Here is a 20534-nt window from a genome sequence, read left to right on the forward strand (position 1 = left end):
ACCGGATGCAGCGATCAATGCACTCCTTCTCGCCCGCATTCGGCAGCCCCGCAAACCGCTCCAAACGTCCTTCTTCGCTCTGGAACATACCACCATACACACGTGTTGTGAAAAAACGGCACTTTTCGATATATATATATATATATATATATATGAGAATATCCATGAATTCATTACAATCAAAACCGTGGGTAAGAAACCCGTTGGGACACTAGTCATGGTTGTTCGAATTGCTCGCGTGTTGGCCAAAAAAAGATACGATTAGGCCAATTTTGGGGGATTGACACATCGACCAAAAAACAAGCATGGTGATTGGCCAAAAAGAATGACGGTTGCAATATGATTGGTTTAAAAGATTGAATGTTGGCATGTATTTACAATAAATACCTGTTAAACTTAATCACATATATATGCGATTTCACAGGTCTGGCGATTGTTTGGCGGTTGGACCACTTGAGTAAATTCAGAGTCGAACACGCAATAAAAACGATACAACAAACTAGGATACATTTGTCCAGTCAAATACTTCAATAAAAGAGGTATAATTTTGCCTATTCATATATACATTTATATATATATATATATGCATGATACCTGGAGGCGCTGAATCAAGTCGTTTGCGGTCAAGTTGGATCGGGTGTTGGCCAGGGCGCGACCGATCACGCGCAGGGCCAGTGGGAGGTACCCGCAGATACGCGCGAGACTGCGGGCTTCATGGACGCTGCAGAGGGGGTTGCAGAGGCGCAGGAGGCTCTCGGAGAGCGACGGAGACAGCTCGTCAATCGTGTAGTGCTGCAGGGTCACGTTCGGGATCACGGGGGCGCGGCGGGATGCCAAGAGGAACCGCGTGTTGCTGGCACACGCGACGAGCTGGCCGAGCCACGCCTGGGTCTTGTCTTGGTCAAAATCCAGCAAGTCTTCCACCTTGTCCAGTACTAGCAAGCAACGCTTGGTGCTACAGAATGAATCACGTGACCCAAACAAGTGATCGACGTATGGTGGATTCATTCGATAGTACAAATTTCCAGACCCCATCGAATCAATCTCTCGAATCACGAATCAACGACGCTAGGATTGGCTAATCCAAATTTTTTAGTGGATTTGATTGGCTCTTACGGAAAAGACCAGTATATTCAACCAATCAGACCTTCTTGGTACTAGTATTGATTAGACAAACCACCCGCATTTTGGAAGTTTATAGCGAATTCACAATATTATTGTTGCACTGGTTAGATTGGGAGAGAATCAAAGACGGCTGCTCATGAATAAATACGGTACGGAAAATGCCACGAAAAGAAGGGAAATAGAAAAAAATATCATCCATATATATATATATATATAATACTATCTATATAATATGGATTAAAATGCAATGTCTATAAATAAAACGATACGTCAAAGTACTTTGAAGTAGTATATGTATATATATGTATTGAGTAAAATCACTTCGAATAATTAATTAGACCTTTAATCCCGTCCTTTTAGGGGTAATATATATATATGCAAGTATTCGACACATCCAATGACAGGGTTTTTAGAGTAGCATCACCACACTGTCGATGCATCGATATATAAAGAATGATGGTCATTTAGTATAATTCTTTCAAATAAGAGATACAGAGATCTCGACATACCCGAGCTCGGCAAACACTTCGGCGTCGGAACTCGACTCGGAGTCGCCCGTGGACAGCCCCACGCTGCGCGCTATGGCGTACCTATATACATCCACCATATATATATATATATATTGAGTGAAATATGTCAACTGGGATAGGAGACGGATCGAACAAAATGGCCGTTAAAGGCGCCGCAGACACCGCATACAAGGCACAGATTGAATTCCGCAAAAGATCCCACATCTCGTACCGCACAGCACTGAGCTCAAGCCCTTCCAAGTCGACGTAGAAGACGCCGTCGGGGCACACGCGGCGCTGTAAAATATAATGCGCCGCCGCCAACGCGAGCGAGCTCTTGCCGATGCCCGGAGCCCCAGTGCACACCTGTGTAATATTATTATTATATTATTATAGATACCATCTCCACAATGCATATATGTATGATGCACGCAATAGAATTCGTTCAAGCACAACGAATCATCGCATGAACGCAGAAATTCATAACACAGTATTCGCCTCTTTTTTTATGCATTTTTCACTATAATCTGTCAAAAAATAAACTCTAGGTGACAAAGGGGTGAAACACGCATATATATATTGTCAAGTCGATTCGAAATTGGAGTGTTTTTGGGTGGTGCTCAATTGAATTAACAGAAAAAACCAAATCGACAGACATATCGATGATATACGACCAATCAAAACCCAGATCACACGAATCAAGTACCCAATCAAATACTCCACTCTTGGCCCATTTCAACATCGAATTCGTGTTTGGTTTAAATTAGTGTGAAACGATTTGTACATACAAAAATTCAGTACAAAGCATCGATCGATAGATTTGGCAAAAAATCCGCACAAAAGTCAACCAAATTTTGGGTAAAAGGACAATACCAAGGCCTTCTTACCGTGACGTGGCCGCACCAGATCGACCGCACGAGGCGGTACGTTTCGACATGTCGACCGACAAACTAGGTCCACAACCATAGCGTCCGTATGAGACACTTTAAACGTGTGAAGTTTTTACATGGGCACACACACACTATTTCCTACCTACCTGCTTGGACATGGCGGGGATGTTGGACGGGCACGGCGGCGTGAGGTCGACAAATGACCCGCGCGCCATGGACGGAAAGACCACGACGCGGTGATCGGCATGGGTGCCGACGAGGAGGAACTTGCTGCTTTCGTCGTGGGGGAGCTTGACCCCGGGCTTGCAGCAGCAGTCGGTCGGTGAGTGTTTGGCGTGGATGCCGCCGCCGAGCCACCACTTGCACGTTTTCAAGTGGAGGTGGCTACGTACGTACGCACCAAGATATTTACAATCTGTGAAAACTCTCATCCTTTACACAGCATGGCCCGATATAAGAACAACACCAAAAAAGAAAACGAATATATATATATTTGCTTTAGAGTTTGGTGGTCTTATTGTGTGATATTCAATGCTGACTTTATCGACATAATCAAATGTGCACAAGACTCAGCAGAAGCAGTTAGCCAATCCGATTGCAGCAACTCGTCCGTTTTCAACCAATCAATAACGAATTAGTGTGGGACTGAAATTAGTGTGATGGGCATCACCCCTTGATATTTTTAAACCGTAAATACAAGTATCAGTACAAAAACACGATCGATGGATTTGCCAAATGTCCAAATAGTAACTACAAAGACTAGAAATGTACCTACCTGCAGCAGCACGCGCGGTGCGAGTTGGTGGACGCGCTGAGTTTGATGGCTGTGATCGCGTTCTGAAACGACGCCGCGACCGTCTTGCCAGCAAACAGCGACAGGTAAAAGTGCTTGGCAAAGTCTCTGGCGCTGGCGTCGACGATGCGCGAGTCCGAGTGGACGGCGATCACATGCGGCACCCCCGCGGCCTCGAAGACCCTGGCCACGGGCTCGCTGTGGCACGAGCTGACAAACACCACCTGGAGCGACGTGTTGGACGAAGATGTGAGGAGGCCGTGGAGGTCGCCGCGGGAGATCTTGTGTGTGAGGCCGTGTCCGTTCTCAAAGCAGAGTTCGTGCTGCGACCCGACGCCATGCCCGGAAAAGTGCAGCACCTAGGCAATGTTGTGTGGTGTGAAATTCGACAGTAGCAACGAAGAAAGGTGGTACCTTGACGTGATACGCAGTGAGCAACGACTGGAACGAATCCACGGTCGCCACTTCGAACCGCGCGCGGATGCGCTTGTCGGGGAGGTGCCGCGTCAAGATGTCCGTAATCGCCGCGCGCTCCGTGTCCAGGTCGAGTTTCTCCATGAAGTGGTACATCTTTCCCATGGCGTTGGCGGTCGGTGCCTCCATGACCAGCGGGGATGCTTGCAGGACGACCAGCTCCAGAACGCTGAGAAAGAACAAGCAGCACTGGTGACGCAGACTCAAGTCCGACAGAAGGAAGCATGGAGGAAGGAGGAGGTACCTGTCGACGTATTCTTTGATTCCGTTCACAATGCGGTTACCATGCCCCCATGGCATCTTGAATGCTTTGTTCAGAGTCTCAGTGTCATTCAACTCGATGAGACATGCGCCGTCAACCGCTTGCTGCCGGAAGACCTACTCATGAGCATGAACCACCTGGAACGAGTGGATACATATGCACCGGCGACGTCTACCTCCACATATTCGCCAAGACCCTTTGCTTGGAGCCATTCCCCGACCTCTTGGCAGGTCCAGGTGTCCATGGCGAAAGGAGGCGGCAGATAAACGGGCGGTGCCTACGATCTCGTACAGATTTCAGCCAATGAATGCGGCTCATTTTTATGACAAGCGTCTTGGCCAATCAAATCACTCAATGACATTGTCGAGCCAATCAAATCTGCTTGAATCCCACCCAACATCCACCAAGAGTCATCTGGCTCCACATTCTTGCGGTGATGGCACGGCAACTTGCCGTGCACTGAAGCTCCATGGATCAGTTGACGCGTGGCATGCGCATAGGCACACTCTATCAACGGGAGTGCTGGAAGGAAACATGAAACGGCCGGTCGTGTAACGACCACAACAGAATTAGCTACCCCAGTCAACCCGCGACTGCGATGAACCCAGAAGACGACAGCGCGGGTGCCACCACCAAACACGCGACGGCGGAAGGACTCAGTCGACCTCATACCATCAAGCCACCCAAGTTCCAGTCCAAGCTCAAGCAAAAGATATCCGAATCGAAAATGCTACAGATCCTAGACCACGACTTGGAAGCGAGCAACCAACTAGATGACGACGAAGAATTGGTGTGCGAGTCCACGATGATCAGTGTCGCAGCTGGCTCTGCCGATACAGTCGAAGTAGGATTTGATCGGCGTGGAGTTCTCAATACCATTCGCTCGATGCACAAGCAGCAGCAGCAGCATCGCCAGCATTCGCATGTCAACAAGGCCAATGTCCCCACCTCGTCCACCTAAGACTCTGCGGTTTATATTTGCCAAACTGAACAAGAACTTGCTGTACATTCACATACTTTGCTTGGCATCGCCAGCTGTAATCGTAGCGTCATAGGTCCTTTTCAACTATAACGTTAGAGGAGCGAACACTGTGGCTGTTCTTGCGTTGAGAGCTGTAGTCTCGCTCCAGATTACAGTACTTTAACCACTGTCGGGTAGACAGTTATGCTGCGTATGCGCCATCTTGGGGCTCTACATTTTGGGCGAATGAATATGGCGGGTGATATCAGTAGCCTATAAATACACGTCGGTGGTTCTTGTTTATGTGAAGTATTATTCACTGTTATCGCCTGTCTCTCGGCGCACCGTTGAAAGCGGCGAAAGCTATGGGCATCAAGTACTCTGTGCAGGCCCTGACACAGACCAAAGAAGGGGGGCTGGTACTGCATCCAAAGTACTTCAAGTACCTGCAGATCCATTGCCCCAACTTTGCCATGGAAGCGTGCAAAGTCACGACCAGGATGCGCGAGATCGTGCTGTCGTCTTGGGAAGCCATCGCGAGCGGCAACACGCCAGGGATGAAGGCCAAGGTGGCCCCTGGCAGCTCCCCCGTCGTGTTCTTCTACGACTACTTTTACGGGTCGTTGTTCAAGACTGCGCCCGAAGTGAAGCCACTGTTCCGGGCCAGTATCATCATCCAAGGCAAGGCGCTGATCAGCATCGTGCAGACCGTGACCAACGAAGCGAACGTGGAGAACGCGATTGAAAAGGTTGTGGACTTGGCATATCGCCACAACAAATACAAGGTCAAGATGGGCTACTACAACGTGTTGGGGAACGTGCTGCTGACCGCGGTCCGCGAGTGCTCGGGCGACGGCGTGTGGAATGCCGAGATGGAAGCGGCGTGGCGACATGTGTATGCTTTCATGATGACTGCTATGTGCCCGATATTATACCACGGACAACAAGACCCGACCGACAAGGAGAAGCAGATGGCCAAGACGGGCAAGTACTTGCACAGTGTGACGTTTCGACGACCCAAAGAAGTCGAGCCGGCGACATCCGTGATTCCCACCGGCCAGTGTCCTGTACCCGGGATGACATCAATCAACCCTGGACAGTGTCCTGTGCCCCACTAACCAACCCCCTCTCCATCGGACGAACACAGTAGCTCGAGTACAACCTGAATTGTAGATACTAGTATATGTACTACTAGTACATGAGAAAGCAAGGCGCAGAGAGGTACAGTATATATTAATAGTTGATAGTCGAATAATCCAAGCAACGTTCATGTAGGTGGTATTATCTTGTTGATAGTTAGGACGATGATGGCCAATACAGGGACGGGAACACTCCTGTAAGTGGAAACAACGCCGTTGAAAACGCCGCGATGCCGCAAATGTACGTGCCCAGAATGACTAGGAGCCAAGAATGTTAGGAAGAACCAAGGAAAAGGCAGGGGATGCATGCATATATATATATATATATACGTGGCTGAAAGCGGTAAAGGGGGTGGTCTGCATTCAGAAACGATAGATCGGGGAACCCCATGAGGTTGCAGAATGAGTGGACACCAACCACCGCGTAAAAGTGACCTACTCACCAGGACGCCGTTCAATCGACATATAGATATGTTTTATACCTGTTCGCAGAAACACAAAGCTGGCGTAGATGCCAAACACAGTCGTGTAGAGCAACTGAAACACTAATCCAAGGAACTTTGTCAGCCATTAAAATGGGATGGGATGCTGCTGTACCAACGATCGCCACGGCTGTACGAACAGGTCGACCGCTCCGAATGTGATCAATCAAGTGGTGTACATGGGCTAAGACAGTTCAAGTCAGATGATACACCCACTCCGGATAGGAAGGACTTCGTACCCACACCAAAGGCCAAGGGGCTCGCAAAGATCGTAGTGGAGACGGACCAGCCAGCATCCATCAGCAGCGGCAACATGCAGCTGCGAAAGGCAAACTCCTCTGTCAACGGACCCTAAGATGGCTGCATAAGCCGCGTTTGAGGACATGGTAGGTACAAAGATGAGGGTGCGCAATGTCGGCAATCGATCAAGGGTAAAGTTGCGATAGACTTGAGTCTCACGAAATGCATCGAGCCAGGTCGCGCCGCAGTTGTGCTGCTTGATGGCGTACACTTCGAGACTGTTGGACACGATGGAGCCTGCGAACAGAAGCATCGTCAGCAGCACTGCGAGCAGCGTGCATGTGACTGTCTCGAGCACGTTGGCGTGGAACCCGAGTTTGTAGGCTAGGGTGACGCCGCCGTCCTATGCAAGTCGTCAATATCTCGACGATATAGCGCAGCCATATCCATCGACATACCTCTTTCTCCGATGCGAACAATTGCAGGAAGAAGGGGAACCCAGCACAGGCAACGACAATGAGCGCGAACCGAGCTAGGATCTACACAAAGGCATCGGCGATCACGACGACATACCCACGCATTGAAGTACATGGCGAGGGTGGTCGCGAGGAAGACTTCGAATGCCCTTGGGGCAGCAGTACAGGATGCCCACGTACACAGCTGCCATGACGAGGCAGGAACATACCGCCGTGACCGGCTTCACGTCAAAACGCATTGTTGGCAAGTGTTGAAACGATGACCAACGCGTCCGGATAACATTACGGTTACAACTAACCAAGCAACATGCCGATGGCAAGGGCAGTGGCGTCGTCGTCGTCGGCGGTGGTGGGGCTTGGGAGGGATTGCATTGCATGGAGGCAAATCAGCACAACCGATGGGATGCGCATGGACACTGCGTCTCGTAGCACGCGAGCGACCTGATGGGGGAAGTACTGCACTTTCAACGCATCTTCAACGGAACTCAGCAGAGCTAGCATGCCCATTTTTTGCGCGACGGACGCCAAGTCGAGTAGATCGGCGCAATCCATGGCTTCGACACGACTGACTGGCGATGCAGTGGTGCGCTGACACATTTGGAGGAAGTAATCCATGCAATGCGATGGGATAGCATGGGGCATGGGAATGGTAGCGCACGTGGCATCCGCGTACAGCATCGTCGCCACGGCAGCACTGTTCTGCATCATGGCAGATTTGGAGACAGATTTAGTTTGACTTGGCCACGTCAGCGTCAGCAACGAGCCATGCAGAAATGGCAGCGGTAGCCGCGGCACAACATTTGGACGGTCGTCGTAGCACGTCGACTTGATGGTCACTGGACAGCACAACTCAATTAGCACACGCAACACGTGGCACCAGATAGCCGTGTTCGAGCTGTCCATCAACACGGATTGAACGGATGGCCACCATTCGTCCGAGGAGGCCATCGTGAGTTTGGTCATAACACAAAGTCCCACGATGACATTCGTGCGCAAGAGGTCGTTGGTAGACCGCACAGCTGCCGACACGAGATGGTTGGAGCTGTCCTCGCCACTGAGCTGTGCTAGGAGCCATAGCCAGGTTGGGGAGTCTTGGCGTTGTACAAGGAGCAGCAAACAGCCCTGCTCCACGAGGTCCTGTGCCAGCACGCCGCCTTCGTCGCTGGCATTGGCCCATTGTACAATAGCTGCGAACACATTGGTCGCGGCTCGTTCAACGTTCGAGTTTGCATGAGCACAAGCCAACCATGCGAGGTAGATGAGGCCCCCAGACATACGAAGGTGCGCCACGGTCTCACGAGAAATGTTGTTGTCATGTTTGGATTTGCATGTCAATAGGTACTTCAGGGCTTCCAAGGCCAACATTTGGAGGTGGACAGAGGCTTGCAACATCGAAGTCAGCGCCTGGAGTAGTCCATGATGGATGAGAAGCCTGCATATGAGGGGCTGGTGGTTCATGCAGGAGGCGAGGAGTGTCATGCCAACCTGGACGCGGCGCGGAGAGTTACGCTGGTGGTCCAGCACGTAATGGGCAAGGACGTGGACGAGTATGTCTGTGTGGTCGAAGTCTTCCAGGCATGCCATGGAGTGCTCCACACAGAGTGTGATGCATTGCAGCGATGCTTCCTGCATGCGATGGACGTGATCGATGATGTCGGACGACTCAACTTTTAGTCGTAAGGGCTCGTCTTGGAGGACAAGGAAGGTAAATGCGTCCATCGCACCTGCAGCACACACGCGATCGACATGATGAGACGCTTTGCATATGTTGATCATGGTCAGCGCCACGAGTTCCTGCGTTTCCCGCGCCGTGGGGTTTGCCATGTCGTACGGGGATATGAGTTTTACACAGAGATTCTCGATGCAATGGGTGGCGACCAGACTTTCTTGGAGTTGAATGTGCGACTTGAGTTGAGACAGTTGTGGCTGCCGCGAAAACAAACCAGACAAACAATGCACCACGGCGAGTTCTACTCGAGGGTGGGCGCAACCGAGAAGCGAGCTCAACGTGGTCCACATCTTTGAATTGGCCGTGAAACGTGCCAACGACGACAGATCTTCGTTGGGTCCTTGCAGGTGGTCCCACACGTCTCTCCACAAGAGAAGTACTCCATGCTCCACGACCTCCCAGTCCGAAGACCACAGCGGGTAGGATGGCATATGACAAGATGATTGATTGCCCTTCCCATTAATCACGAAACGTTTTGAAACTGTCCTTTCGAATGATTGGTGGAATATGAATTCAAAGGATTTTGATTGGCTTATTCTGACCAATTAACACGATTGAAAGATTGTTGCCCAAATCGTGCATTTCCATCTGGCCTTTCTCGGACGACGGCGACGGCGGCGGCATGCGGCGGGGGAAGAGAGTTCCAACGGCGCTAGAAAGCGCCAACAACACCCAAGTTCGGTGTCGATGCGAAGCATCAGAAGAGTTGCAGCGCAGGAATGAAGAAAGGGAACGGCTTTTGAGCGCAAACCGGCAACTCGCGGCGTCTCTGGTACATACCACCACGTCCACTTGCACTGTGTTTGATTTGACAATCCTTTTGTGGAACTAGAACGCAGCAAAATGCGAGCTCGTAACTGGTACTATTCAATTCATCCTTGGATCGTGATGTGCCGAACTGACTCATGCTGGGCTTGTAGCCAAGAAGAACTGTGCCCGAGCCGATATCTTGATGAGTATGTACTGTACATGACTCTTCCATTCTCGTCGTGTATCACACACAATACATTGGTAATCAATAGTGCAATATCATGTGCAACAAGTCAAGGCCCAAACAACACGCCCCATCCACAATCCACCTCTTGCTCGCCAAGATGCGTCGGTGCAATGTGACTTGACACCCAAGTCGTCGAAGGGGACGTCTGGTACCAAGGCAATAGTCCACCACGCGCACGCATCCTCCAAGAATTCCCCTTCCACTGACCAATATCGACCCCACATGGCGTCATATTTGAAGAAAAGAGCGGCGCAGAGGCCATCTTCCATGGGCAAGCCGCCCGATGTAGATCTCATAGTCACGAAAAAGGCACTTCGCGAGCACAAACTCGTCGTGTATAAAGAGCCCAGTGCCAAAGTAAAGCTTCGCCAGGTATGCAACACTTCATATGAGAACACTGTGCATCCCATTGATGCATGCATAGTCTACCCTGCCGATGTACGCCGCCACCACCTCCAACAACGCCATGAACACGGTGCAGCAAACACCGCCATGTAAACGAACGTTCAAACAGCAGCCACCGCCGCTCGTTTCGAACAGTCCAACTCGGGACAACGAGCTTAGCGCCGAGTTGGCTGGCTTGTTGCATGCATGCGACGTCGAAGAAGAGAATTCTCCAAGGTCAAGTTTTACCAAACAGTACACCTCGATCGATGAGGTATGCAAACTCAATGACTACGTACCTACCTACCCCTGGGGCCAACTCGAATGCGTTAGACCTTCCGCTCCATGCATGCCCCTGGCTCTCCCGCTGGCAGTAATGCCGAGCCCGCAGCCAAGAAGCACCGCGTCACCCGCCGCGGCACAAGCATTCCAGAGTACAAAGAAATCAGTCTCAGCCGGAAAATGCGACAGGTATGCCGCATCTCGTCTGGTTGCTGCTGGCTCCATGGACGTGGTAGGGTGACCGGTACTCGTTTCACACGTATTTCAAGTAACAACGACTGTGGTTGTGGCGTAATATATTGGCATGTTACTACTTGGTCTTCATCCGGTGGTTTCGGGGCAGGTACGCCTGGCTCGTTGGCTCTGTAAAGGCACCAATATACCTGTCTTGCAGTACTTGCTTGGCTTTCCTCGCAAACTCCTTGTGATGTCTTTGGATGATACGTCCATCTGGCAACCGCACCAAGATGGTGTTGCTTGGTACCACCGTGTGGGGAGGCACAACGACAGCAGTGCCGATCACGCAGTCGTCCCCGATCACCACGCCATCGCCTACTTCACACTTGGGTTCGAACCAATTGTTGTTACCAATGGATTTGGCCTTGATGATACATCCGCTCTCAAACAAGTTGTTGTCGCCAACAGTCATGGACTCCGCCGTCGCTAGCGACAGCGACAACTCGGACATGTCGTCCAAGATGTTTCGCTCGCCGATTGTGATGTAGATCAGGGGAGACGGGCTGGACGACGAAGATGGGGGAGCATCAAGCACGAGTACGCTACTCTTGGGATGCAGAACGCTCTTGACACCAACGTGTACCCGCGTCAAGTCGATCGCCGCTTCATCGCAAATGAACATCGTGAGCGATTGCAAAAAATGCAAATGTGGGATGATTTCTTAGCATCTCATTGGCTAAATACATTTAATACGTTTTATTGGTTAAAAATGTATCTGAACGACACTTGATTGGCTGGTTTGATGTACATGGTAAACTGTGGATCGCTCGATAACATGAGCAACAAGCGGAAGGAAGAGGCCCTTCCTGCCGGCTTCTTTGACGACCCACTGGCAGATGCAAAGGCACGGAAACTCAACGTGAAGGAAGAAGTGGCGAAAGCTCAAGAGCTGGAGTGGCAAGAGTTCCAGAGCTTTGTGGCGGCAGTTGAGAAGGAAGAAGCCAGCGAAGAGAACGTCAAGACCGCGGCGGAGGAGGCCGAGGAAGGGGAAGCAATGGAGAAACTGCAGCACTTGCAGTATTTGAACAGAGTCAGGAAGACCATCTTGCGCGTGACAAAGGCAGACGACAGCGACGTCAAGGACGAAGACACGGCCGAGTTGGAGCACGACGACAACGTCGACACTCCCGCGGACATTGTCGCGCACGTCATGGAGAAGCGCGCGGCGTTGGAGTTGAAGCGAAAAGCCCTGGAAGACGCAGCCAACGAAGACGAGGACGACGATTTGTTGGACTGGCGGGTCAAGCGATGGTGATTTACAGTAATGTCACCTTAGTCGAAACAATCATTAGGTTCAACGACGATGGCAGTGTTGGGGTACAATCTGTAGGTTTGGCTTGCAAGTCTTTAGGTAGATTGCGACAACGTTCATGGAGGGCAAGTGGTGGCACTTTGTCACACCAGTGTAGTATGTGCCGAGTGCAGTAGGTTGAGCCAGGGGCTATACCTCGACATATGACAGCGAGGGTTCCGACCCCAACTCTGTCGCACTCGCCCATCATACAGCTACGATCGTACTATGCCACGAGTCAGCCGCATATGTGATACAGTGCATGATCATCACATGCCATCGAACATTCCGAGCTCTTAGCTACTAGTATATGCTTAGCAACAACTCTACCAACCACATCTCGATTGGCCGCCAGACGTGGTGCGCACGAGGCAGTGCCCACGACGACCTTTACACATTGAACGGAATAAGGCACTCATATTAATTAGATGAAATTCGTGATAAAGTACAAAATCACACCGCATCCAATCATCAACACGGGCGTGTCCATCGTATGGGGCGCCGTGGCTTCTGCGTACGCCATGGTCGGGGGCAGCACCAACATGGCAATGAGCACTTGAGTGAAGCTGCCGAAATTGGCGTACTGAATGGCGGGGAAGACCATGCCAGACAAAAACACGCACGCCGACCCTTCCCAGCTGCGCGTGTACTTGCGCTTGGAGAAGCACCCGGCCGTCTTGTACTTGTGCTTGCCCCATGCAATTCCCACGGGTTCGGCCAGCCCATCACCAATACCCGTGATGTATATGATGATAAACGTGAGCGCCCCTTGTTCGCCAAACAGCCACTTGAAGAAGAGCAGGATGAACAGCCCTGGTGCAATGTTCCCGGCAATGATCCACTTCAACGTGTGCGGGCGATCTTCGGGGCGATCCAACGAGTTGAATTGCAGCATGAAGAAGGACAGGTTCTCGCGGAACGGCTTGATCAAGACTAAAAACCCGAGCATGGTGAAGAAATCGCCCCAGCCAAGGGCAAGCGGGCCGTGGTAGTCGCTCTTGATGACAAGCGGCACCATGTACGCGGCAAAGTGCTGCAGTTTACGCGTGTAGTTGACCTTGAACGCTGAGTTCTTGTTTGTGATAATGTACCCCTTGTCGTCGACGGAGCAGAAGCAACGGCAGATGATACCCCCAATCAACGACACCAACATCATGCACCCAAGCTTGGGCAATTGCATGAGCCAAAACGTGACGTCCGTGAAGTACTCCGGGGCAAAGATGTACGTCAGCACGATCATCGTGGCCAAGTACAGCAGCATGAAGATCAAAAACACCATGTCGAACGTGTTCACCCAGCTGTCTTCGTAGTCGCCCGCCACTTCGCCTTCTTCACAAAGTGAAGATTTCTCTTTCTTCTTGATCGACGTCAGCGACTCTTTTTCGTCCGTGGCGCCATACTTGGGACCAGCAAACTTGGGCAACGCTTGACTTTGTGGGACAGGCCAAATCCATCGCAGCAGGACAAAGATGAGGAAGAGGGTTACCACAGGCAACAAGATGATCGTGAGACGCTCCGTTAACGTGATGTTGTCTGGCCAGCTACCAGGCACCGCCGCCCCCAGGTCCGGGGCCGCCGTGGTGCTCGCGCTCATCTTGGACCTTGAGAGAAGATATTCAAATGGGCAAAGATTTTTCTGATAGGGATCCTTTCATGGATTTGTAGAGGTTTCGCTTTCTTACCGTTGGCCAGGTGGTTCAACATGCATAGTGAAACCGAATCATGCGTTTTTCGAAACAACCTGTGGCAATGAATACTATCAACCCTACCCTGTATCGATACAAACCCAAGGTCATTTCGTGCGATCTTGAGCGGCCGCCCAAGATACTTGTGAGCAGGGCATACACCTGGTGAGTGGCCCACAACGCTTTGCTCCAAGTTTGTGGAACTGGACGGATGGCCGACGCGACGACTTCAATCCGAGGACTGGTCAGTCACGGCATGTCCATGGCCACCCGTGTTGCTGTTGGTTCAGCCCCCTCAGTAGACAGTGCAGATACTCATTGCAATAGCATGGCACGTTGATTCTGTTCAGGCTAAACTGATTTGGGATGACATTGAGACATAGGAATGATGGGGTACTGTATACAGTCGAAAGTGCCTTTCAGTCATGGACAACGCCTTGCCACTCACGTCGTGGTTGTGGCTTATGAACCAATGGCATCGCAACCAAGTTGGTCAATCGCAATTGCCCTTTTACGTAGTGCTTACTATATATATTGTGCTTTTTCACTCGTTTTGGCTATTCACACCATAAACCTGGGTGTTTCCCCAGTGTTTTAGAAAATCCGTACCGTGATTTAGGATGTCACGTTTCGTTACAGATTATAGGGAGGTCATTTATGCAACTCCCTCGCTTTTGCACATTTGAAAAGTGCAAATCGAAGTTATATCTGCTATTCTCGGGACCAAATTGCACGATTCACTGGTCATCATGAACAACTTTTGATATTACAAATGACACACAGCGAGGACATGCGCCGGAGTTCTATCGTACAGCGATGTACGTATGGTGCCACATCGTAGAAAACCACGCCATCTTCTTGTTTCATCGCGTAGTACATGCAGGTAGCGTGTACTACGCGATGGAATAACAGCCAAGGTGTTTTGGTCACGTCAGCATCACATGTGATTATTATTCCTCAGAGTTACTACAGTACTTGGTATTTGTTATTTAAACCCAGTGAATTAGCTAAAACACCAGGTACAGTATTTATTCAACCATGTAATATTAATATTAATAACACAGTTACAGCAGAAGTACCACTCCATGTAAAACCGCCACCAAAACAAGTGCAAAGCACAATAATAACAGTAACGTTAACGTTACTAGTATGCAAGAAAGCTGCCCGCAACCGCATTTGATTCGCTGGTTTCAAACCAATCAAGGCCACCGATTTTGGATCTAAAGTGAAAGGTCACCAAACCTGACTTTGTACTACTACCGGTAGTAGTAGTATTTGTGACTACATTTCGCAAGCATTTAATTATGCTTACGGGGATATATACGTATAGGTCAACGCCCCATCAAGACGATCATGTGTACTGTACTACCAAGTTTCTCCGAAAAGCACTGTACCTACAGCACGAGGTACTGTAGTAAACACCACTTCATCCCAACTTCCGTAAGTATCATCTACCTGGTAGTTCCAATCATGACGATGTTGTGTGATGGCAACTTCATATATATATATCCTACAATAGTACAGGACACTGGTGCAGTAGTTGTACGAACACGTGCAGAAACTAACGAGTAGTTTAGTAACATTAGTATATGTTTAGGCCGACGTGGACACGTAGATGGTGTTTTTGCTCACGGCGACGCCGACGCGCGAGTCCTTGGACACGACGGTGGTGTTGCTCAAAAAGTAGTACTCGGCGCCGACGTCGGACGCGGTGGCGGCGAGGATGTCGCCCTTGGTGGTCGTAAAGTAGGTTTTGCCCACGGTAAAGTCGGCGTTGTCGATCTTGGCGGCGCCGCCAAACACGACGCCGTTCGCGCCCGACCCGACGCCGACGGGGGCCCCGAGGAACTCGACGACCGTCACGCGCTTGTGCTGCACCTTGTCGAGCGTGCCCGAGTAGACGGCGATGAAGCTCGAGTTGGACACGGGCACGATGTCCAGGGTCACGGCGCCCGACATGGGCGCGGCGGACGCGCCGACGAGGGAGAAGTCGCCGTTGGAGAGGCGCATGAGCGGGGTCACGGGTTCGAGCGAGAACGAGTCCGTGACCTTGAACACTTGGGTGGTGGGGCGGCCGAGGTTGTTGGGGTTCAAGAACAACACCGCGAGGCGGTCGGCGCTAATCGAGTGCACGCTGGGCTTGGGCGACCACCCGTAGAACGAGCCAAAGTCGAACGCACCGGCCACCGCCTGGATGACGTAGTCGCCGCGGAACACGATCTTTTGCGCACTCGTGATGGCCACGGTGGCGATCGTAAGCGCATTGTTGTTGGCCTTGTCGTAAAACGTGAGTGCGACGAGGTTATCCGAGAGCGACGTCGAGTCCAAAAAGTAGGCGGGCTGGTAGTTCTTGTTGCACACTTCGCCCAGCTGAAACACGCCCGTGGCGTTGGCCACCGCCAAGACCACGCACAAGCCAGACCGGTTCACCGGGTTCGAGTTGAACCAGGTGACGACGAACGCGCCGGGGATGGCCGGCACCGCCTGGGGCTTGGAGTTGGTGCACGAGTCCGACCCAGAGTACTCGTTGGCGACGCCGAAGCGCAGCGGCGCGGACACGGAGATGGATCCGTCGGCGGGGGACACCGTGCCCACGTGGATATTCTGCCACCACGAGCCGTTCACGACGTACGTTTCAAATGTGGTCGCAGCGAACTGCGTGGCCGAGATGCGCCCCAGGGTGTTGGACACGGACCCGTTGGCGAGCTGCACCTTTTGCGCGGCCACGGCGGCCACAGACTTGTCGGCGGCAATGTTCACGGGGAGCACGTGCACGACGCCCATGGACGTGGACTGCAGGATCACCGCCTTGGTGTTGCTCAGCGTGGCGATGCCGCGGATCTGGACGCCCGCGAAGCTGTTGTCCTTGGCCACGTCGGCGATCTTGGCCGAGTTGTCCTTGCCCACCGTCACAGTCGTGAGCACGGACGTGGTCTTGTTTCTCAAAAAGTACGACAGGATCGCCGTGTTGGAGTTGTCCACGCCGCTGCGGGCGAGCGACATGAACGCCAGTTCGTCCGCGGGCAAGGGCGCCGCGTCCAGGTACGCGGTCGTGCCGGCGCCCGCGCGCACGGCGCCCGTCGACGTGAAACTCACGACCTTGCTCGCAATGTCCCCGTTCGACGTGAACGCGTCCGCTGTGATCTTGACACCCGAGCTCGACGAGTCGTTGAAGTGGAGCACGTACAACACGATCACGTTCACGACCAACAGCACGATCAGCACCAAGTGCACGACAAACTTGCGCTTGTAGCCGGCCGTGTCGACGGACACGTCTTGTTGGACGTACGGAATTTCAGATGGATTGGCCATGGCGACGTGATGTCTTGCGGACGTGGAAGCCAATTGAAGAATGAGAGGATATGCTAGATGGCACCCACCCACCCACCCACCTTTGTCAAGAGTTAAGGCACTCATCCATTTTCGTGCCTGTTGGGTGAGCCAATCAAGTAGCGTGAATTCGTTTTCGATGGGATTTTTAAGCTAATGAAATCACTTGCTTTGGCTTGGGTGGTCAGAAAAACGCCCACCTGCTGAAACAACAAACTCTGAAAGGCATGGCCGGTGGCCAATCACATCGTGTTAATCCACATCCACACACTATCCTGTACATGCAAATTGGGCGGTGAAGAGCGACCAGAGGCACCTCAATCCCAGATGTGCCTACTTAGTACTGTACTAGTAGTAGCCTCACCCCAAACGTCTGTATCCTCCGCAAGCGTTGGTGCCCCCAAGTCGCCAGAATGTTCAGAAGTCCATTTTGGCACGTGCATGCAAGATCATCCACGCGACGAAGCCCATCACCACCAGCCTATCAGTGGCGACGTCCCCACATGGCGATGGCCACCTATGGGTTAGTTACTCTCAGTACGATTCTATGCCAAAATATTGTACATACCACGTACATTATTTGTACTGTACTTGGATACTTTTATCTACCCCTTTGCCAACCAAACGTACGTACAGTAGAAACGTACTGTATTGTACGAATGTGGATTATGCACCAGCTTGGATAAGTGACAAGATTATGGGACAATTACTGTAGGTGATTCCCATGAAGAGGCAACACACGGCCTTATTTGCTCGTGTGCGTCGCTAGCTACATACAGTACTGTACTACGATCACTCACCCAAGGATAAAAGTGGTGGTTTGAGGAGCAAAGCAGATTTGTTGAGGGCGAAGGTGTAAGTTACTTGTCAGATCGGGGGCCACCCTCCAAAGCCGACCACAGTGGGAGCCAAGATGACGATCTGGACAGAATCTTGTGATTCAAAATCGAGTTGGTTGAAGTTCAAGATTGCGGCGGGGGACATTGGACGAGTTGCTGGACGCACCAACCTCCAACCATTCAAATGCGACCATACGTATCATTTGAGTCATGCACTGAGGTGTTGGCCCATGAGCTCACTCTCACATACTAGTACGTACATGTAGCGCTTGCGTTAGGAACAACACGCCTTCACTTCAGCTGAACGCAGTGCTTTCCACGAGAACTCGACACTCGCTTCCTCCCCTTAAAGTACGTACAGTATACCGGTAAATGCCGTCGGAGGATTTGGTACACTGTCTATGATGACCCCTTGATTGGCTACTTCAATTGTGTAGGTGGCAAGAGTTACCTTTCATTCTTCAATTGGCTTCCACGTCCGCAAGACATCACGTCGCCATGGCCAATCCATCTGAAATTCCGTACGTCCAACAAGACGTGTCCGTCGACACGGCCGGCTACAAGCGCAAGTTTGTCGTGCACTTGGTGCTGATCGTGCTGTTGGTCGTGAACGTGATCGTGTTGTACGTGCTCCACTTCAACGACTCGTCGAGCTCGGGTGTCAAGATCACAGCGGACGCGTTCACGTCGAACGGGGACATTGCGAGCAAGGTCGTGAGTTTCACGTCGACGGGCGCCGTGCGCGCGGGCGCCGGCACGACCGCGTACCTGGACGCGGCGCCCTTGCCCGCGGACGAACTGGCGTTCATGTCGCTCGCCCGCAGCGGCGTGGACAACTCCAACACGGCGATCCTGTCGTACTTTTTGAGAAACAAGACCACGTCCGTGCTCACGACTGTGACGGTGGGCAAGGACAACTCGGCCAAGATCGCCGACGTGGCCAAGGACAACAGCTTCGCGGGCGTCCAGATCCGCGGCATCGCCACGCTGAGCAACACCAAGGCGGTGATCCTGCAGTCCACGTCCATGGGCGTCGTGCACGTGCTCCCCGTGAACATTGCCGCCGACAAGTCTGTGGCCGCCGTGGCCGCGCAAAAGGTGCAGCTCGCCAACGGGTCCGTGTCCAACACCCTGGGGCGCATCTCGGCCACGCAGTTCGCTGCGACCACATTTGAAACGTACGTCGTGAACGGCTCGTGGTGGCAGAATATCCACGTGGGCACGGTGTCCCCCGCCGACGGATCCATCTCCGTGTCCGCGCCGCTGCGCTTCGGCGTCGCCAACGAGTACTCTGGGTCGGACTCGTGCACCAACTCCAAGCCCCAGGCGGTGCCGGCCATCCCCGGCGCGTTCGTCGTCACCTGGTTCAACTCGAACCCGGTGAACCGGTCTGGCTTGTGCGTGGTCTTGGCGGTGGCCAACGCCACGGGCGTGTTCCAGCTGGGCGAAGTGTGCAACAAGAACTACCAGCCCGCCTACTTTTTGGACTCGACGTCGCTCTCGGATAACCTCGTCGCACTCACGTTTTACGACAAGGCCAACAACAATGCGCTTACGATCGCCACCGTGGCCATCACGAGTGCGCAAAAGATCGTGTTCCGCGGCGACTACGTCATCCAGGCGGTGGCCGGTGCGTTCGACTTTGGCTCGTTCTACGGGTGGTCGCCCAAGCCCAGCGTGCACTCGATTAGCGCCGACCGCCTCGCGGTGTTGTTCTTGAACCCCAACAACCTCGGCCGCCCCACCACCCAAGTGTTCAAGGTCACCGACTCGTTCTCGCTCGAACCCGTGACCCCGCTCATGCGCCTCTCCAACGGCGACTTCTCCCTCGTCGGCGCGTCCGCAGCGCCCATGTCGGGCGCCGTGACCCTGGACATCGTGCCCGTGTCCAACTCGAGCTTCATCGCCGTCTACTCGGGCACGCTCGACAAGGTGCAGCACAAGCGCGTGACGGTCGTCGAGTTCCTCGGGGCCCCCGTCGGCGTCGGGTCGGGCGCGAACGGCGTCGTGTTTGGCGGCGCCGCCAAGATCGACAACGCCGACTTTACCGTGGGCAAAACCTACTTTACGACCACCAAGGGCGACATCCTCGCCGCCACCGCGTCCGACGTCGGCGCCGAGTACTACTTTTTGAGCAACACCACCGTCGTGTCCAAGGACTCGCGCGTCGGCGTCGCCGTGAGCAAAAACACCATCTACGTGTCCACGTCGGCCTAAACATATACTAATGTTACTAAACTACTCGTTAGTTTCTGCACGTGTTCGTACAACTACTGCACCAGTGTCCTGTACTATTGTAGGATATATATATATGAAGTTGCCATCACACAACATCGTCATGATTGGAACTACCAGGTAGATGATACTTACGGAAGTTGGGATGAAGTGGTGTTTACTACAGTACCTCGT

At 52.3% G+C, this 20534-nt stretch overlaps 11 protein-coding genes across 11 annotated transcripts in view; 6 read left to right on the forward strand and 5 right to left on the reverse strand.

Moving 5' to 3' along the window:
• The window catches only part of H257_07811 (hypothetical protein), a 13440-nt gene extending 9098 nt beyond the window's left edge, over window positions 1-4342 (reverse strand). The window contains exons 1-7 of the mRNA XM_009833463.1: window positions 4229-4342; window positions 4036-4169; window positions 3732-3960; window positions 3300-3676; window positions 2671-2908; window positions 2522-2584; window positions 1867-2000 (exon numbers count right to left, since the gene is read on the reverse strand). Coding sequence (XP_009831765.1) covers window positions 1867-2000; window positions 2522-2584; window positions 2671-2908; window positions 3300-3676; window positions 3732-3960; window positions 4036-4169; window positions 4229-4297 — 1244 coding nt within the window. The 5' untranslated portion in view covers window positions 4298-4342. The remainder of the gene's footprint in view (window positions 1-1866; window positions 2001-2521; window positions 2585-2670; window positions 2909-3299; window positions 3677-3731; window positions 3961-4035; window positions 4170-4228) is intronic.
• Window positions 4343-4624: 282 nt separating this feature from the next.
• H257_07812 (hypothetical protein) lies at window positions 4625-5069 on the forward strand. The gene has a single exon (XM_009833464.1). It carries the CDS (start codon window positions 4652-4654, stop codon window positions 5012-5014), a length of 363 nt encoding a protein of 120 aa, XP_009831766.1. The 5' UTR covers window positions 4625-4651; the 3' UTR covers window positions 5015-5069.
• A 254-nt stretch (window positions 5070-5323) lies between these two features.
• H257_07813 (hypothetical protein) lies at window positions 5324-7627 on the reverse strand. Its single transcript, XM_009833465.1, has 8 exons — window positions 7465-7627; window positions 7334-7414; window positions 7030-7278; window positions 6875-6986; window positions 6751-6819; window positions 6636-6698; window positions 6484-6588; window positions 5324-6411 (listed from the first exon to the last, which is right to left on the reverse strand). The coding sequence occupies exons 1-8, from the start codon at window positions 7588-7590 to the stop codon at window positions 6311-6313; spliced, it is 906 nt and encodes a 301-aa protein (XP_009831767.1). The 5' UTR covers window positions 7591-7627; the 3' UTR covers window positions 5324-6310.
• H257_07814 (hypothetical protein) lies at window positions 5380-6132 on the forward strand (the record flags this gene model as incomplete). Its single annotated transcript, XM_009833466.1, has 1 exon — window positions 5380-6132. The coding sequence occupies one exon, from the start codon at window positions 5380-5382 to the stop codon at window positions 6130-6132; it is 753 nt and encodes a 250-aa protein (XP_009831768.1).
• Window positions 7609-9511, reverse strand: H257_07815 (hypothetical protein; the record flags this gene model as incomplete). The annotated part of the gene is made up of 1 exon (XM_009833467.1): window positions 7609-9511. One exon carries the CDS (start codon window positions 9509-9511, stop codon window positions 7646-7648), a length of 1866 nt encoding a protein of 621 aa, XP_009831769.1. The 3' UTR covers window positions 7609-7645.
• A 191-nt stretch (window positions 9512-9702) lies between these two features.
• H257_07816 (hypothetical protein) lies at window positions 9703-11015 on the forward strand (the record flags this gene model as incomplete). The annotated part of the gene is made up of 7 exons (XM_009833468.1): window positions 9703-9852; window positions 9913-9940; window positions 10001-10036; window positions 10103-10449; window positions 10502-10735; window positions 10795-10932; window positions 10980-11015. The coding sequence occupies 7 exons, from the start codon at window positions 9703-9705 to the stop codon at window positions 11013-11015; spliced, it is 969 nt and encodes a 322-aa protein (XP_009831770.1).
• A 32-nt stretch (window positions 11016-11047) lies between these two features.
• H257_07817 (hypothetical protein) lies at window positions 11048-11410 on the forward strand (the record flags this gene model as incomplete). The annotated part of the gene is made up of 1 exon (XM_009833469.1): window positions 11048-11410. The coding sequence occupies one exon, from the start codon at window positions 11048-11050 to the stop codon at window positions 11408-11410; it is 363 nt and encodes a 120-aa protein (XP_009831771.1).
• Window positions 11411-11738: 328 nt separating this feature from the next.
• Window positions 11739-12297, forward strand: H257_07818 (hypothetical protein). Its single transcript, XM_009833470.1, has one exon. It carries the CDS (start codon window positions 11756-11758, stop codon window positions 12233-12235), a length of 480 nt encoding a protein of 159 aa, XP_009831772.1. The 5' UTR covers window positions 11739-11755; the 3' UTR covers window positions 12236-12297.
• A 371-nt stretch (window positions 12298-12668) lies between these two features.
• Window positions 12669-13884, reverse strand: H257_07819 (hypothetical protein). Its single transcript, XM_009833471.1, has one exon. The coding sequence runs from the start codon at window positions 13863-13865 to the stop codon at window positions 12696-12698; it is 1170 nt and encodes a 389-aa protein (XP_009831773.1). The 5' UTR covers window positions 13866-13884; the 3' UTR covers window positions 12669-12695.
• Window positions 13885-15549: 1665 nt separating this feature from the next.
• On the reverse strand, window positions 15550-17268 carry H257_07820 (hypothetical protein; the record flags this gene model as incomplete). Its single annotated transcript, XM_009833472.1, has 1 exon — window positions 15550-17268. The coding sequence occupies one exon, from the start codon at window positions 17266-17268 to the stop codon at window positions 15550-15552; it is 1719 nt and encodes a 572-aa protein (XP_009831774.1).
• Window positions 17269-18011: 743 nt separating this feature from the next.
• Window positions 18012-20384, forward strand: H257_07821 (hypothetical protein). Its single transcript, XM_009833473.1, has 2 exons — window positions 18012-18476; window positions 18563-20384. Exon 2 carries the CDS (start codon window positions 18624-18626, stop codon window positions 20340-20342), a length of 1719 nt encoding a protein of 572 aa, XP_009831775.1. The 5' UTR covers window positions 18012-18476; window positions 18563-18623; the 3' UTR covers window positions 20343-20384.
• The last annotated feature ends 150 nt before the right edge of the window (window positions 20385-20534 follow it).

Source organism: Aphanomyces astaci (assembly GCF_000520075.1).
Source record: "Aphanomyces astaci strain APO3 unplaced genomic scaffold supercont1.16, whole genome shotgun sequence".
NCBI lineage: Eukaryota > Oomycota > Saprolegniomycetes > Saprolegniales > Verrucalvaceae > Aphanomyces > Aphanomyces astaci.